This window comes from Synchiropus splendidus, chromosome 8, assembly GCF_027744825.2.
Source record: "Synchiropus splendidus isolate RoL2022-P1 chromosome 8, RoL_Sspl_1.0, whole genome shotgun sequence".
Classification (NCBI taxonomy): domain Eukaryota; kingdom Metazoa; phylum Chordata; class Actinopteri; order Syngnathiformes; family Callionymidae; genus Synchiropus; species Synchiropus splendidus.
The window spans coordinates 8,615,453-8,629,241 of record NC_071341.1 but is presented as its reverse complement, the minus strand read 5'-3'; the positions used below and the strand labels follow the sequence as shown (position 1 = coordinate 8,629,241).

At 45.9% G+C, this 13,789-nt stretch overlaps 2 protein-coding genes across 9 annotated transcripts in view; one reads left to right on the top strand and one right to left on the bottom strand.

Moving 5' to 3' along the window:
* Nucleotides 1–932: 932 nt before the first annotated feature.
* msh4 (mutS homolog 4) lies at nucleotides 933–8,754 on the top strand. 5 transcript variants are annotated; one of them, XM_053873496.1, is made up of 20 exons: nucleotides 933–1,242; nucleotides 1,312–1,455; nucleotides 1,523–1,686; nucleotides 1,757–1,867; nucleotides 2,699–2,814; nucleotides 2,875–3,048; nucleotides 3,112–3,281; nucleotides 3,344–3,411; nucleotides 3,483–3,557; nucleotides 3,989–4,053; nucleotides 4,133–4,302; nucleotides 4,498–4,634; nucleotides 4,693–4,796; nucleotides 4,873–4,997; nucleotides 6,053–6,253; nucleotides 6,805–6,923; nucleotides 6,990–7,118; nucleotides 7,197–7,374; nucleotides 7,934–8,022; nucleotides 8,467–8,754. In XM_053873496.1, exons 1-20 carry the CDS (start codon nucleotides 1,059–1,061, stop codon nucleotides 8,656–8,658), a joined length of 2,715 nt encoding a protein of 904 aa, XP_053729471.1. In that variant the 5' UTR covers nucleotides 933–1,058; the 3' UTR covers nucleotides 8,659–8,754. The 5 variants fall into 5 exon arrangements, with proteins under 5 accessions (XP_053729471.1, XP_053729472.1, XP_053729473.1 ...); XM_053873497.1 differs by having other exon boundaries at nucleotides 3,109–3,281; nucleotides 3,483–3,542; XM_053873498.1 differs by having other exon boundaries at nucleotides 3,109–3,281; nucleotides 8,539–8,754.
* A 1,317-nt stretch (nucleotides 8,755–10,071) lies between these two features.
* Nucleotides 10,072–13,789, bottom strand: part of LOC128763565 (eukaryotic translation initiation factor 4 gamma 1-like) — a 34,176-nt gene continuing 30,458 nt past the window's right edge. For all 4 annotated transcript variants that reach the window (XM_053872485.1, XM_053872486.1, XM_053872487.1 and 1 more), the window contains 9 exons: nucleotides 13,588–13,712; nucleotides 13,298–13,470; nucleotides 12,677–12,802; nucleotides 12,511–12,592; nucleotides 12,334–12,432; nucleotides 12,137–12,271; nucleotides 11,692–11,773; nucleotides 10,856–10,996; nucleotides 10,072–10,787 (listed from right to left, as the gene is read on the bottom strand). In XM_053872485.1, coding sequence (XP_053728460.1) covers nucleotides 10,606–10,787; nucleotides 10,856–10,996; nucleotides 11,692–11,773; nucleotides 12,137–12,271; nucleotides 12,334–12,432; nucleotides 12,511–12,592; nucleotides 12,677–12,802; nucleotides 13,298–13,470; nucleotides 13,588–13,712 — 1,145 coding nt within the window. In that variant the 3' untranslated portion in view covers nucleotides 10,072–10,605. The remainder of the gene's footprint in view (nucleotides 10,788–10,855; nucleotides 10,997–11,691; nucleotides 11,774–12,136; nucleotides 12,272–12,333; nucleotides 12,433–12,510; nucleotides 12,593–12,676; nucleotides 12,803–13,297; nucleotides 13,471–13,587; nucleotides 13,713–13,789) is intronic.

Below are 13,789 nucleotides of genomic sequence, written 5' to 3'. Positions count from 1 at the left end.
CATCTTACACATCTTTGTCCAAGAATATAACTTCACAAATCAGAAAATCTGGTGATACACAAAATATTTGGACTTCTGTTGACGCTCTTTAGCTGAGAATTGACCTCAGGAGCTGGTGGAGTCAAACGCACTTTGATGATAGTATATTACAAAACAGTTCTTTCAATATTAGGTCCATCATCATCATCATCATCATGTTCATCTCCGAGGTCAGTCTTTGCTTGCAGGTTGATGCTGAGGCAGTGAGGCCTGGCTCTCCTCCTGGTTCTCCTGGGAGCTCCTCTGGATGCTCAGCTCTCTGCTGGCCTCCTCCACACTCGGAGCTTTGGCTGCCTGGATGTGCAGCCTCCCCTCTGGACTCAGAGAGCAGATGATGTCTTCAGGGTTCACTCCTTCAGGAAGCTCCAGCTCTTGTCTGAACTCCTGGACTGAGTGCCAGCGCTGCGTTACTTTGGCATAGCGTTGGCTGTTCTTCTGTGATGCTCCCTGGGGGGTCTGAGCAGCCTTTATACTCTATATACTATACTATACTCTATACTATACTCTATACCCTTTATACAGAAGAACACGTTTGCAGAACGATCCTGTAGTTTCCAGCATTCACCAGCAGATGGCGACAGTTTCTCATGTTACGTAAATATTAAAAACTGGAACATTCTCGCCTCGTTTACAAATGATAATTATTGTGACAGTGTGTAAAGTAAATATACATCGTTTTTAGTATAGATTTTTTTAATTTATATTGTCTTATTATGTATCACATATTGTCATGATTCACAGCTTGATATGAAGAGCACAGTGAAATAGTTGAAATTAATAACTTTTTTATGCATTACAATGGTTTCTACAGGATTTTTTTTTTCGTAATAAAATTTGAAAAAGAAATAAATCTAGTTGGCGCGAATCTACTGACGTCAACAGACGTCATGGTTCCGAGCCCGCGACATTTACTTAGTACAGTGAGCAGCCAACTAAATATACTACTTCAGTATTTTCGTTCTCTTCTCAGTCGTGCGTGTTACGTTCATCTCCCTGAGTTGAGTCTGTGAAGAGTAGCGATGCTGTGCAGCAGCACCGAGAACGCGACCACCGGCGACAGCTCCGACAGTGGGGGAGCGGTGTGGACTCAGGTGTCAGCCTCTGACCAACCACCCGCAGAGTCCACCTCCAACATCCCGGGATCCGCTTCTTCCTCGGTCTCCCCTCACCCGCGTTTGCCAGCACTCCCCACAGCAGCAACAGGTAACGCTACAGGGAGCAATGCGTCTTTCTCGTTATAATATGAGAATATCTGCTGTTGTGTTTGCCTAGGAAGGTTCCAGTTACCGAATCCTTCTTTCCTGTCTCTTACATCGGACAGCTCCTCCCGCCGCCATGTTGGAACACCCAGGGCACGAGCCACGCCCGGTTCATCCGGAGGCCCCCGCGCCCAGACGCCAGCCTCCGGCCACGCTGGTGCCTGAGATGAATTCACTGTTAAAGGTCGTGGGGAGGGATGACGAAGTTAGTCTCTCTCGTCCAGGTGCCAGTTGCTCCTCTGCGACCTCAGCATCTGGGGCCTCTGTGGTGGTGGCGGTGGTGGAGGGCAGCGGTCTGGCCAGGGGCCAGATCGGCATGGCCAGTCTGGACCTCAGATGTCCAGAGCTCATCGTGTCTCAGTTTGCAGACACCGGAACTTATGCCAAAGTAACCGACACACTCTCCCTGCTCAAAGCTTCCTGCTGTAGCACTGGTGTGTGACTCTTCATTTTTGAAGGTCATCACAAAGCTGAACATCCTGGTTCCCAAGGAGATACTGATGCCAGACACTGCTTCTGACAGAGGCAAGGGGAGCAAACTATTCAACCTCATCACACAGAACTTCCAGGTAAGTCATCCAGACCTGAAATATGTGGGAATTTATCATTGATGTGCAAGTATGTTTTATTCCTTTTTTGTATCTAACATTGATGCATGTGCTCTATAAATTCAACAAGACTGTGGACTGCAGTACATGTTTAACTCTAGAGAGATTAATAGCACAATTAACAATATTTATTTTCAGGCACAATATAGAAAACAAATATTCAGTTTGTTCTTAAATATAACATGTAATCAAAAGTAGCATGTTTATCATTGTAATTGCATTATATTTGGAGGGAATTATACTCTAAACTTAATGTATGACTGTGCAAACATGCTTCATCTATTTTGAAGTCATAAAAGTCAGAAGCATGCAGGGGAATTCGGAATGGTTTTACAACTTTATAACTAAAGACATCTTGCAATATCATTTAAATCATTTTTGTTAAAAAAAATTTTGGATTCAAATTTCAAAGATAATATTCAAGGGCAGAGTATTTTGGGAAAAACAAAACCACATAAAATGTACATTAAAAATTTTGCCATGTTGGAATATCACCGCACAATGTATGCATAAAATGCTTACAAATACAGAAGAAAACAAAAGTAGCATGTAATTATTATTGGAAGAATATAGGGACTAATAAAAAAGTGACATAAACATGGAGGATGAATATAACAAATTGGACCTTGGCTCTTTAGTTTGGCTGAGCTCCCACAGGGTGAGGTTTCACTTGCACCTGGGTCGGAGCTTCTCTTCATGGTGATACGGAGCCAGTTGAACTTCTAGATTTCTTGTGAATGAAGTTGGAAATGACGCGTCTGAGAGTCTCTTGTCTTCAATGTTCCTCACCAGGGAGTTGCTTTCACTGCGATCCGGAGGAAATACTTTAATGAGAAGAAAGGTCTGGAGTACATTCAGCAGCTGTGCACTCCGGAATTTGACACTGTGCTTATGGAAGTGCAAATGAAGTACGTCAGTGACTGCAGTGGCCATGTACAAAACCCTGTCTAATGTCGTGATGCGTGCAGATACTATTGCCTGTCCGCTGTGGCCGCGCTCCTCAAATACCTGGAGTTCAGTCAGAATAGTCTGTACCCGGCCAAGTCCCTCAAAGTGGTCTTCAAGGGGAGCGAGCAGACCGCCATGATTGACTGGGCCTCTGCTTCCAACTTGGAGCTGGTGATCAACAACAGCAACCACAGGTAGGACCGCAGGAGGGCCACAAGGTTCAGTCACTATCCTCCTCATATCCATGTGCGCAGAAGCAACCACACTCTGCTCGGTGTGCTCAACCACACCAAGACAGCCGGAGGAGCGAGGCGGCTGCGCTCTTCCATTCTGGAGCCCCTGATGGATGCGGACACCATCAACATTCGCTTGGACTCGGTTCAAGAAATGCTGCTGAACGAAGAGCTTTTCTTTGGACTGAAAGACGGTCAGTACCATTCGGTCCGCCCCTGATCCGATCTATATCTAAAGCATCTTTTCTTAGAACAGCCGTCAGTCACTTCCTGGACATCGACCAGCTGCTCTCCGTTCTTGTCCGCGTCCCCAAACAGCAGACTGTGCGTGAGCCCGTGCTGTGACTCACAGCGGTAATGCCACCCTCTCTGACCTGTGTGTGGTTTGGTTGTAGATCCAGGCGGCCGAGGCGAAGATCACACATGTCATCCAGCTGAAGCACACGCTGAACCTGGTGCCCCGATTAACAGTTTGTGTTTTGATCATTACTGATAGATGTTTACTAGGAAGTAGAGCTTGACATTATTGAGTCACACAGCACCACCTAGTGGTCTCTGAAAATGAGGACACTGTTTCATGAAGCGTCATCGGCCCACCACAAATGTCTAGCCTGATCCAAATGGGCATCCTCACTAGCTGCCTCCATACCGCTCCATGCAGAGGTCTCTCCTTGATAACTCAGTTTCCACCGCTGTTTCAAGACAGATCGATACTGAGTTCTCCTGACTGAAGATGCCGTGAGGGCTGGGGTTTATCCCACCTATGTGGGGTGAGAGGTGGGGTACGCCCTGGACAGGTCGCCAGAAGATTCTAGCTTATCCATTATGTACTTGTTTGCTTCCTTCATCTCAGATTTGGGATCTGCTCTGATCCACTATATTCATTTGTGTTTGGACACAGACTGTGCTGAGCAACTGCCACACTGCCCTGCTAAAAGCTTACAGCGCGTCCCTGAACGACCACAGGTGAAGAGTGTTCCTCTTGACTGACCTTCTGCTGCGCCTCTGAGAACACCTGGAGTGTTTGCTCTGCCTTGGGTGACAGATTCGACCTGATCCTGAAGCAGATCCACACCGTGATCTCCGACAACACCAGCTACGTGAGAGGGGTCCTCGACATGCGCACCCAGAAATGCTTTGCCGTGCGGCCGAACATCAACGAGTTCCTGGACATCGCCCGGCGAGCCTACGCGGAGATTGTGGAAGACATTGCAGGTGATGGTGCTGCCATTTTATTCAGTATCCACCACTCGACTTTACCATCATCTTCTATCTTTAAAAGGTGAAACACTCCTGTCTATAATGGTGTACTATCACAGGTCACTTGTTTTGCTTGTGGCACCGCCGTCCCTTCTTCATTCTTGTTATTCTTCCTGAGACGACCCTTCCAAACGCAGCTTTGATTCTCAGGCCTAGTGGACCTGATGTCTGAGAAGTACGGCGCACCTATGAGGACCAGCTTCAGCTCTTCCCGAGGCTTCTTCATTCAAATGAAGCGGCATGTGAACGCTTTTCCCGATGGCAGACTTCCTGCTGAGTTCATCAAGGTGAGCTGAAGCCAAGAGTAGTACGGCTCATCACTTCACCGCCCTGCTCTCCTCTCAGGTGACCAAGAACAAAGATAGCTATGCCTTCACCACCGATGACCTGGTGAAGCTGAACGACCGCTGCAACCACGCCCTGAGAGAGATCTACCACATGTCCTCCGTGTACAAAAAAACATTCACCACTTGCACTTCAACTTGCTAAAGCGTGCTGTTTCTGTAACCGGTCGTTCCCCTCCAGGGTGGTGGGTCGCCTGCTCAGCACCATCCATGAGAACATCCACTGCCTCTACAAGCTCTCGGAGGCCGTCTCCATGCTGGACATGCTGCTGTCACTGGCCAACGCCTGCACCCTGTCTGACTACGGTGAGTCTCGACGGCGGCTCCTCGGTCTCCTCTCCTGCTTCTGTCATTACAAGTTTAACTCATTGACATATGATTGTAAATATGTGAAACGCTCATTCCTAGGAGGGAACTAGTGTTGGTGTGACGTAGGGCTGCGACGATTAGTTGATGTCATCGATAACGTCAACGTCAAAATCGGTGCGTCGATGCGTCGTGTTGCTGTTGCTGTAAAGACATACGGGCCACAGGATGGGCATCGAGAACTGGTTGTTACTGAGAAGCAGTGAGAACATATCACGTTCTCTGCAATCATTCAGATATGTTCATTTCTATTCCTTTAATTGGTTCCTGACCGAGGTCCGACTCCAACTGGCTGCTGTCACTGCGCGCCCCAGGCTCCCGACTGACCGCCTCAGTCACAGTCACGGAGGAGTTCGAGTGGCGACGGGTTGTAGAGTTCAAAAGTGTGGCTTCGTTTTGTTTGCGAAGATAACGCGTCTCAAGGAGGAGCAAACCCCTTCGACACCATGGTAGAATGATGAAAGAGTGTTCCGTGTTTGGTCTGTGAGCGCTCTTCCATTCGCTCACAGACCAGAGCGAATCAGATATATCAGATCAGATATTTTATATGCGATACACGTGTATAGTGATGATTTTAAATTCTTCTCAAGGACTTAGAAAGACCTCCGTTTTAAAGAACTGGAGCTCTCTGTCAACAGTTTTCTGCTCCATGCTTCGCAGGGTGAATACATGTTCCTGGATTGTGTCTCATTATTCGGATATACTTGTTTAATAATGTAGATGATTTAAGCAACTTACGGTTAAACAGAAATTCAAAATAGGTCCAAACAAAGGTAATCGGCATTAGTCGACTAATCTAAAAAATAATGAATAGATAAGTCGACACTGAAAATAATCATTGGTTGCAGCCCTAGTGTGAAAATACCAGAAGGACCCAGGACATTGTTGTCTTGGCCTTTGTTACCACGAGAAAAGTCTCCTGCAGCATCCTCCTGCAACAGTGTCCACACAGCAGCGACACGCTCCTCCACACTGTGAGTGTTGTTGTTCCGCAGTCCGCCCTGAGTTCACCGACACGCTGGCCATCAAAGGAGGTCGACACCCCATTCTGGAGCGCATGTCTGTCCAGCAGACGGTGGCCAACAACAGCTTCATCTCCGAGGGCAGCAACTTTATCATCATCACCGGGCCCAACATGAGCGGCAAATCCACCTATCTCAAGCAGGTGGCGCTGTGCCAGATCATGGCTCAGATCGGTTGGTGCAGCGATCTACTCATGCATTGAGTCAGTCATCTAGACAAAGAAAACATTGAAAATGTGTTTTGAATATTATATATATTATGTTATAATACATATATATATATATATATATATATATATAGTAATGTTGTTTAATGCTTAATAATATGAATGAAAATACAAAGTAGTTTTTTAAATGAGAATTAACTTTGTTTTTGTAATATGAGTAAAAGGGAAAAAGTGTATTTTAAACTACAGTAAGCAGCAGATTTATTGGGAAATGCTAAAATAAATGTATGATTTGAATTTTTTAAAAATGCAAATTGAGTTCAATAAGATTTAACAGTAGTAGTTAGAGCACATTTTAAGCTGAATGAATCAATAAATGTGCTACAATTCATTTGATTAAAAAGGAATGGAAAATATCCAGGAAAAACTTTAAATTAAAAGCAATTATTTCAAAGTACAAACTTGTGTATAACACAGTGTAATGAGTGGAACAGTGAGTAAATGTGTTGCAGCGTATCATCTTTTCCTCCACACTGACCTGTAGCCCTGCCTGTCCAGGCTCCTTCGTCCCGGCGGAATACGCCTCTTTCCGTGTGGCAGATCAGATCTTCACCCGGATCGGAGTGGAAGATGACCTGGAAAACAAGTGCTCCTCCTTCATGGTGGAGATGAAGGAGGTGAGTTGACCTCTCTCCTCTCCACCTCTCTGAGTCAGTCATCGGCGTCTCACCTCCCAATAAAAGGTCTCCTACATCTTCCGCAACGTCAACGACCGCTCTCTTATCATCATCGATGAGTTGGGGCGGAGCACCAGTGCCGAGGATGGCTTCGGCATCTGCCTCGCCATCTGCGAGTTGCTCATGGGCTTAAAGGTAGCCGGCACCGTCTTCACCCTCTCAGCCAAGGCCAGACTCTTCCTTCTCAGCGTCATTTATTTTCTGTCTCAACAGGCGTTCACTCTTTTCGCCACTCACTTCCTGGAGCTGTGCCAGTCCCTGGAGTCTCTGCACCCAAACGTGGAGGTCCAGCAGATGGAGGTGCAGCACACCCGGGATGCTGACACGGGAGCTGAGAGTGTGGTGTACACGCACACGCTGACCCAAGGCTGCACTGAGGAGAGGCATTATGGTGCGTGACAGTCACTGGAGAACCTGCAATGTTAGAAAACCTCGCTCTCAGGAGACTCACTGTGAAACCCTGACGTCCACTGGCAGAGTGAGCATGGAATCATATTCAGAACATGAGCATACATGGTTTCCTAAACTGGGCGGTGCAATGGGTGTACTCCGGTTTCCTCCCAAAGACATGCTCACTAGGTTATTGGACGCTCTGAAAGTGAGTGAATGGTGTTTATGCTCCCGAAATTGAGTATAAAATAGTTGTCAGATTTTAAAAATGAAGCATACGATGGTGTTATTTACAGAAATGTGAGGACAAAACATTTTTAAAGTGAAATATACTAATTAATACCAATTTTATTCATTAAATGTTCGCAAATACTACAGTACATTTTGTTTTTAATACTTTCTAAAAAAACTGAAATAAAAATCTAAAATAAAAAGGAGAAAATGTTTCACTAAAATATGAAGAAAAAGTGCTTTCAGAAGCTTCATATTTCTTATGAAATACGGTCAACTGAGATCAAACTTGAATGATGACAGTGTTCTGTTTCTATTCTGTTTTGGAGGTTTGCATGCAGCAGGACTGACGTCACTTCCTGCCAGTGCAATCCAGGAAGCCAAGACAATAGCATGCAACATCAAGCAGCAGTTTTTGGTACGATTCTTCCTAATGTCTGAACATGAGGGGCTTTCCTGTATGTTTTCATCCACTCTCTACTTTTTTTTTTATCCTAAGTGACTGTTTTTGCTCCTCCATAATAGACATGAGAGGGTGATCTGTGGGGTGAAGTGGGCGCAGGAGCCCCAACAATTACCATGTAGTAGGGAGAGATTTTCAAAATACTTGTAATGTAATTACAACATATTACACAATAAATATATTATTTATAAATGTTTATGATATTCAGTTATACAACTATTACTAGTTTTTTAGAGAACAAAAATGCAGGGTGGTGTCGTGTCCTGTTTTGGTCTCCGGTCAGTCTGTGTTCCTCCTCTCACCTGAGGTCACCAACTTTGGGCTGGCAGGACTGTCCCTTAGTTTACCAGCCTGAGGTTGGAGGTCAGTCTGACCGTGTGTGGTGCTGTCGCTCTGCAGGACAAACTTGTGAAAGATGCAGAGGCACAGAAAGAGAGAGCACATTACCAGCTAGCCACTCGCCTCCAGCAGGCAGCCAGGAACTCCCGACTGGACCCGGACAGCCTGAGGGAGTATCTGAGGGGCCTGAAGACACAGTACGAGGCCGAGCTACAGGCCGTCGACGAAGCAGAGCCTGAGGACACGGCCTAGATGAGCGTCCAACCCAGATGCTTCTCATGTTGTGTTATTCTCATGTTTGTTTATGTATATATATGTATATATGTATATATATAATTCTGGTGAGGTTCAGACTTATATATATATACACTCAATTGTTGACTGTATCTGAAACAAGAAAACCTCATTATATTAGAACGTGTGTTCATGAATAAACCTGTGAAAGGTGGAAGAACTGCCACACAGTGTCCATCGAACTCAGAAACCTATTGCCTTGAAATGATTAAATATGCGAAGGAATGCCGGGCCGGACTTGGTGCACCAGAAAGGAAGCGATATTTGGAAAAGTTGCGTTTCACAGACGAGGTTTGGCGGAATGGCCGGCACATAAAACCTTTTAAACGAACAAAAACAGGCAAACGAATCAGAGCCGAGTATTATATTTTGTGTTAGAGACTCGGACTTCATTCACACTCTGTTGTAAACATGCAGAAGGAAGCTGATCTGGTTGTCACTTCCAACCATGCGCGTCTTTTTGGTGTTTATTCTTCGGTAAGTACAGTTAAAAATATCGTTTAAAACCGTAGACACATAAATATGAAGTCCATGACTTCTGTGAGGAAAGAAAATTTCGTACTCTGCGAAGGTCCTGCAACCAAAAATGACTCAACGGAGGCCTCTAGTGGTAGCGTCGCGGAAGTCCAGAACCGACACAAACCAAAACATATATGATCAAGATACAATTCTACACGTGCAGACACATCAAACCACAATCATTTCCACACAGATTTACACAGAGGTGAACATCTCAGTCATACACCAGATAGTTAAAGCTTTTCAACTATTCCACACCCTCTCAAAAACCACAGGCACCTTCTCCTTAAATGCAACAATCTTTATTATCTCTTACAGCTCTGGATGTGAAAAGAGGCGTTAATCTTCTTTAATTAAATATCTCTTTTTAATAAAGTAAAGCAAAAAAGTATTTACAAAATTTCAATAATTTGTAATCAATGAGTCGGGTAAGATGAGGACAAGCACCTTCTGCTGGAGGGAGAGAAATATAAATAGTCGGGGTGAGTTTGGGGGGGCGGGGAGGGGGTTCATGGCATCTCCACTTTTTCTTACCAAAAAAGAAACTGTTAACAAAAGCACTTCCACACATACCAGAGCAGAAAATGCAAACAGACATGACTATTTTATGATGTGGCACAGCCTGGATTTTTTTTTCCCACCAAATTCTTAAGTGAAGCACGGGAAAAAGGGTCCGAGATGCTCAGAGATGAAGGTGGGGGTGGGGGGTCAGGAGAGTGTCTTCACCCTCCTCAGCAGCAAAATGGTTCCTGTTCATCCTCCTCACTGTCTCCGCAGGCTTTTTGAGCCTCACGGTCCGTAACCGTCAGTCAGAGCGCCTGTGTGAAATGTCTCTCTTCGCTCTCTTTATAGTTATTTTTTCAACTTTTTTTTTTTTTTTTTTTTTTTTACAAAACACACTTCAATCATCCAACACCAAAAAAAAAAACAACTACATGGTAACATGTAGCCAATCAGCTGTGAACTGCTGACGCTGCCGAGTCCATGATAAAAGATGAAGTCATCAAAAATAGAAATGTGATCCGCCTCTTTTGGGATATTCATCGAAAGTGTCTTGATAGTGTTGCTGAGACGCAGGAAAGCATTTGAAAACAGTCTCAAAAAATACTGACAGAAACAGCATGATCTCCTGCAACGCATGACACTTCGCAGCATCTTTCTAGTCATCCTGGATTTGTGTTTTTTCAAAAAAGACATTCGGTTGAAGGAGGACAAAAAAAATAATAACACGATCGAGTGCTCGATCCAAAATACAATCTCTCCCAGTTGAAGAATTTTTTTCTCGCTTTTTTTCTGTTTATGCAGAAGGATCTTTGCTGATTCAGCTGAGCCTGAATCCACAACAGAAATGTCACGACCTCCGCGATGGCGGTTCCCGCCGAGGCCCTAGCTGTTGTCCGACTCGTCTTCGGCCTCGCGCAGCCACGTGAAGAAGGCGGTAACAGACTTGAGGGCCACTCCTTTTCCCTGCTGCTCAGCGGGGTCTTTGCTGGTCTCCCACTTGCAGAAGGCCTCCTCTTTGATCACGTCCTCATCGTAGAGGGCATCGAAGAACATCCGCAGTAGATCTGGTGAGGAGGAGACAGCCGGGCGTAACACGACAACTCAGGGAAGCAGCCTGACTTTGTCCACTTACTGGCTGGCTGTTCCATGTCCACCATCAGGGCCTGCAGGGCATACAGTGCCTGCAGCTCCTGCTGCTCGTCCGTTAGGTACTTCTGCAGCAGCTTGGCCCGACGCTTGATCTGCTCCACGTCCATCTTGTACGGAGTCTCATCTGGTGGGAAAACACCATTCTTTCATCAAAACTTGAACATGTCAACAAAAAGCTGCCACACAACAGGGCAGACACTTTACCTACTGTCATTTCCAGACTATAAGCTACTTTTTTTGCTGTCTTGAACCCTGAAGCTTATGGAACGGCGATGCTAATATATGGATTTTAACAAGCTAAAGAGCATCATGCGGCCAAAATATTGAGCTTCATCACATCAAACTGCTGTTTTATTGACCTTCAAGTGCTGAAAATGCGCTGATTTTGCCTGCGCGTCCCCAGCTCCGCCCACAGTCCCGAGCTCCTGGAGGACCGGAGACGAGAAGCATCAGCTGAGACCAGCTGTGGTGTCAGAACTTTGGACTCATGGGCGAAAACAGCGCATTTTCAGCGCTTGAAGGTCAATAAAATATTGATTCAAGTTCAGAACTTTGTCCAGTTTGTTTCATGAGTCCATCTCCATGCTGGACCCCGTTTTCAAAACTAGTTTAAAGTCATCCTCATGCATGTTTAAGCCTGTTGCACCACTAACCTTTCTACTGAGCAGACAGCACCACTGCACCCACAGCTTCTAAACCAGTGCGGCTTATGTATGAACAAGATCTTTTATTAAACTTAGTGGGTGGGGCTAATATTGCGGTGCACTCTATAGTCCAGAATTTACGGTAATTGGAGTCACGGTAACAGGAAGCACTTACTGATGATGGCAGCCTGGCAGACGCAGGTCATCAGCGCACGAATGAAGATGCTGGAGGAACTCTGCTGCTCGTCCAGGTTGGCCTTCAGACAGTGACACACCAGACTCAGACAACAGAAGCCACACCCATCTCAAAGTTACGCAACGGCTCTCTAGTGACTGGCAGTTTAATCTCGACATCTCCTCACATCTTGCATCATAAATTATCTGGAGACATGAAGCTATCTAGAAAATGTTCTGTGCTGATGTGAAATGCCACGAGGAGCTGAGGCCCCCACAGGGAGATGGGGCTGTAACATGACATCAGTGTCAGTGAGCATCCTCTCAGACTGTGAGGGGAGTCGAGAGCATGAGATGTGTTGAGAGAAAGGAAACTCATTGGTGCCACGTGTGTCCTGAAGCTTTTCGTCGTGACTACATCTGAGGTCCGAAACAGAAGAACCGACCTCCACCCAGTCGAAGATCCTCTGATTGTCAGCCTGGTCCCGGATGAGCCGGTCCAGCTCCTTGGTCAACTCCTGAGAGTCCAGCTCCTTCTTTGTGCTCCTCTCCGACTCGTCCCCAAGAGTGAACTCCATGTTCTGCACACAAGCAAACCTCGTGAGATCACATACAGACTCCAGACTCCATCGAGTCCACTGACCTTCTCTGTGACAAACTTGTCCACGTCCACGTCAGCAGGAAGGAAGTCTTTCCACCGCAACCCCGCCTCATTCCAGAGAGCACCTGCTTTTTTATGGCTCTTTTGGGGGAGAAACAGATATTTAATGACCGATTTCGGAATGAGTCACGCTTCAGCCTCGTCTTTCAAACATCTCACCAGTCCTTTGCAGAGTAAGTTGAGGATGTGGACCAGCAGCACTCCAGCTTTGCCCAGAGGAATCAAAGGCTTGGAAATCTCCCTGAAGAACAAAATGGGATCCACGTCAGCTCAACAAGATGCCGACATGTTAGCATGAAACGTTGAGGAGAGGTGTGGAGCAAACCTGAACAGCAGACCCATGGGGATGACTCCCTCGTGCAGCATGGGTGTGATCTGCTCAGCCAGGTACTGCCAGATGTGGGGGATGTCGATCTCCATGTCTTCACCCACCTCCAGGATCTCATGCAGCCTGCAGAGGCAGACAAACAGCAAATATTGATGAACAATGAAGGATGAAGAAAGATTACAGCAAACACTATGGGGAGAAAACCCTATCAATTGGGCCCAAAAATAAAGGGCTTCACATTATTCACTCAGACAACAGAGGTTTGGATCATCACACTTAATCCACTTTTGGTTAAAGAGCAACTCATGCACTGATTTCAGTGTCTTTTAAAATGATATTGGACCACAACTGAACTCATCCGTATATTTCTGTTCGCACAAAACCCTCGTATTAACTTTAGAAAATGTGCATAAGCCACGCCCATCAAAAACCACTTCATTTCTCCTCAACCATGCCCACTCAAACTTTCAGCCCGCCTCTGCTCACCACCAATGTAATGTAATGTAATATAATGTAATGTAATATAACTAACAGAAAACTCAGAGCTTCCAGCTTATTCTACACAACTGTTTTTCTTGTCACAGAGTCCCATACTTGGATGGTCCTCCTCATACTGACCCTTTATAATACTGCTGAGTTGGGAGGGTTCCCTTCTTCACGAGCTGCTGCAGCAGCTTGCCCAGCTGCTCTCGAGCCGTGGTGCTGCGCTCCAGCGTCTGTTCAAGTCCGTTTCGCACGAAGACAAACAGCAAGGGAGCGCTGTTCAACTCCTGCACACATTGCAGAGCTTCCTGTTGGGGACAGAGACCAAGCGATGAGCCACGTGCCAGCTGATGGTGTGCTAGCTGATCATATTGATCGTTCAGAGAAGTTTAAATGGACTTGATTCATTTGTCATCTGTGTGCACCTTCATATCGTTGATGTGCAGGTATTCCTCAATGATGGCTGTGGACTTCTTGTCCAGCTCTTCTTCAGTCAGTGCTGGCTTAGCTGGGCTCGGGGGAGGAGGGGTGGCAGCGTTCTCCCTCTTCACTGTTCACATACGACCAAGTTAAGAGGCGTGTGTGTTCATTCTGCAGGGCATCAAATCCAACAAGTGCATTTCTGCT

Coding starts and splice junctions, on each gene's coding strand:
- msh4 (XM_053873495.1), top strand. CDS start 1,059: ATGCTGTGCAGCAGCACCGAGAACGCGACCACCGGCGACAGCTCCGAC. Junction 1,243..1,311: donor ACTCCCCACAGCAGCAACAG/GTAACGCTACAG, acceptor GTGTTTGCCTAG/GAAGGTTCCAGTTACCGAAT. Junction 8,023..8,466: donor ACATCAAGCAGCAGTTTTTG/GTACGATTCTTC, acceptor GTCGCTCTGCAG/GACAAACTTGTGAAAGATGC.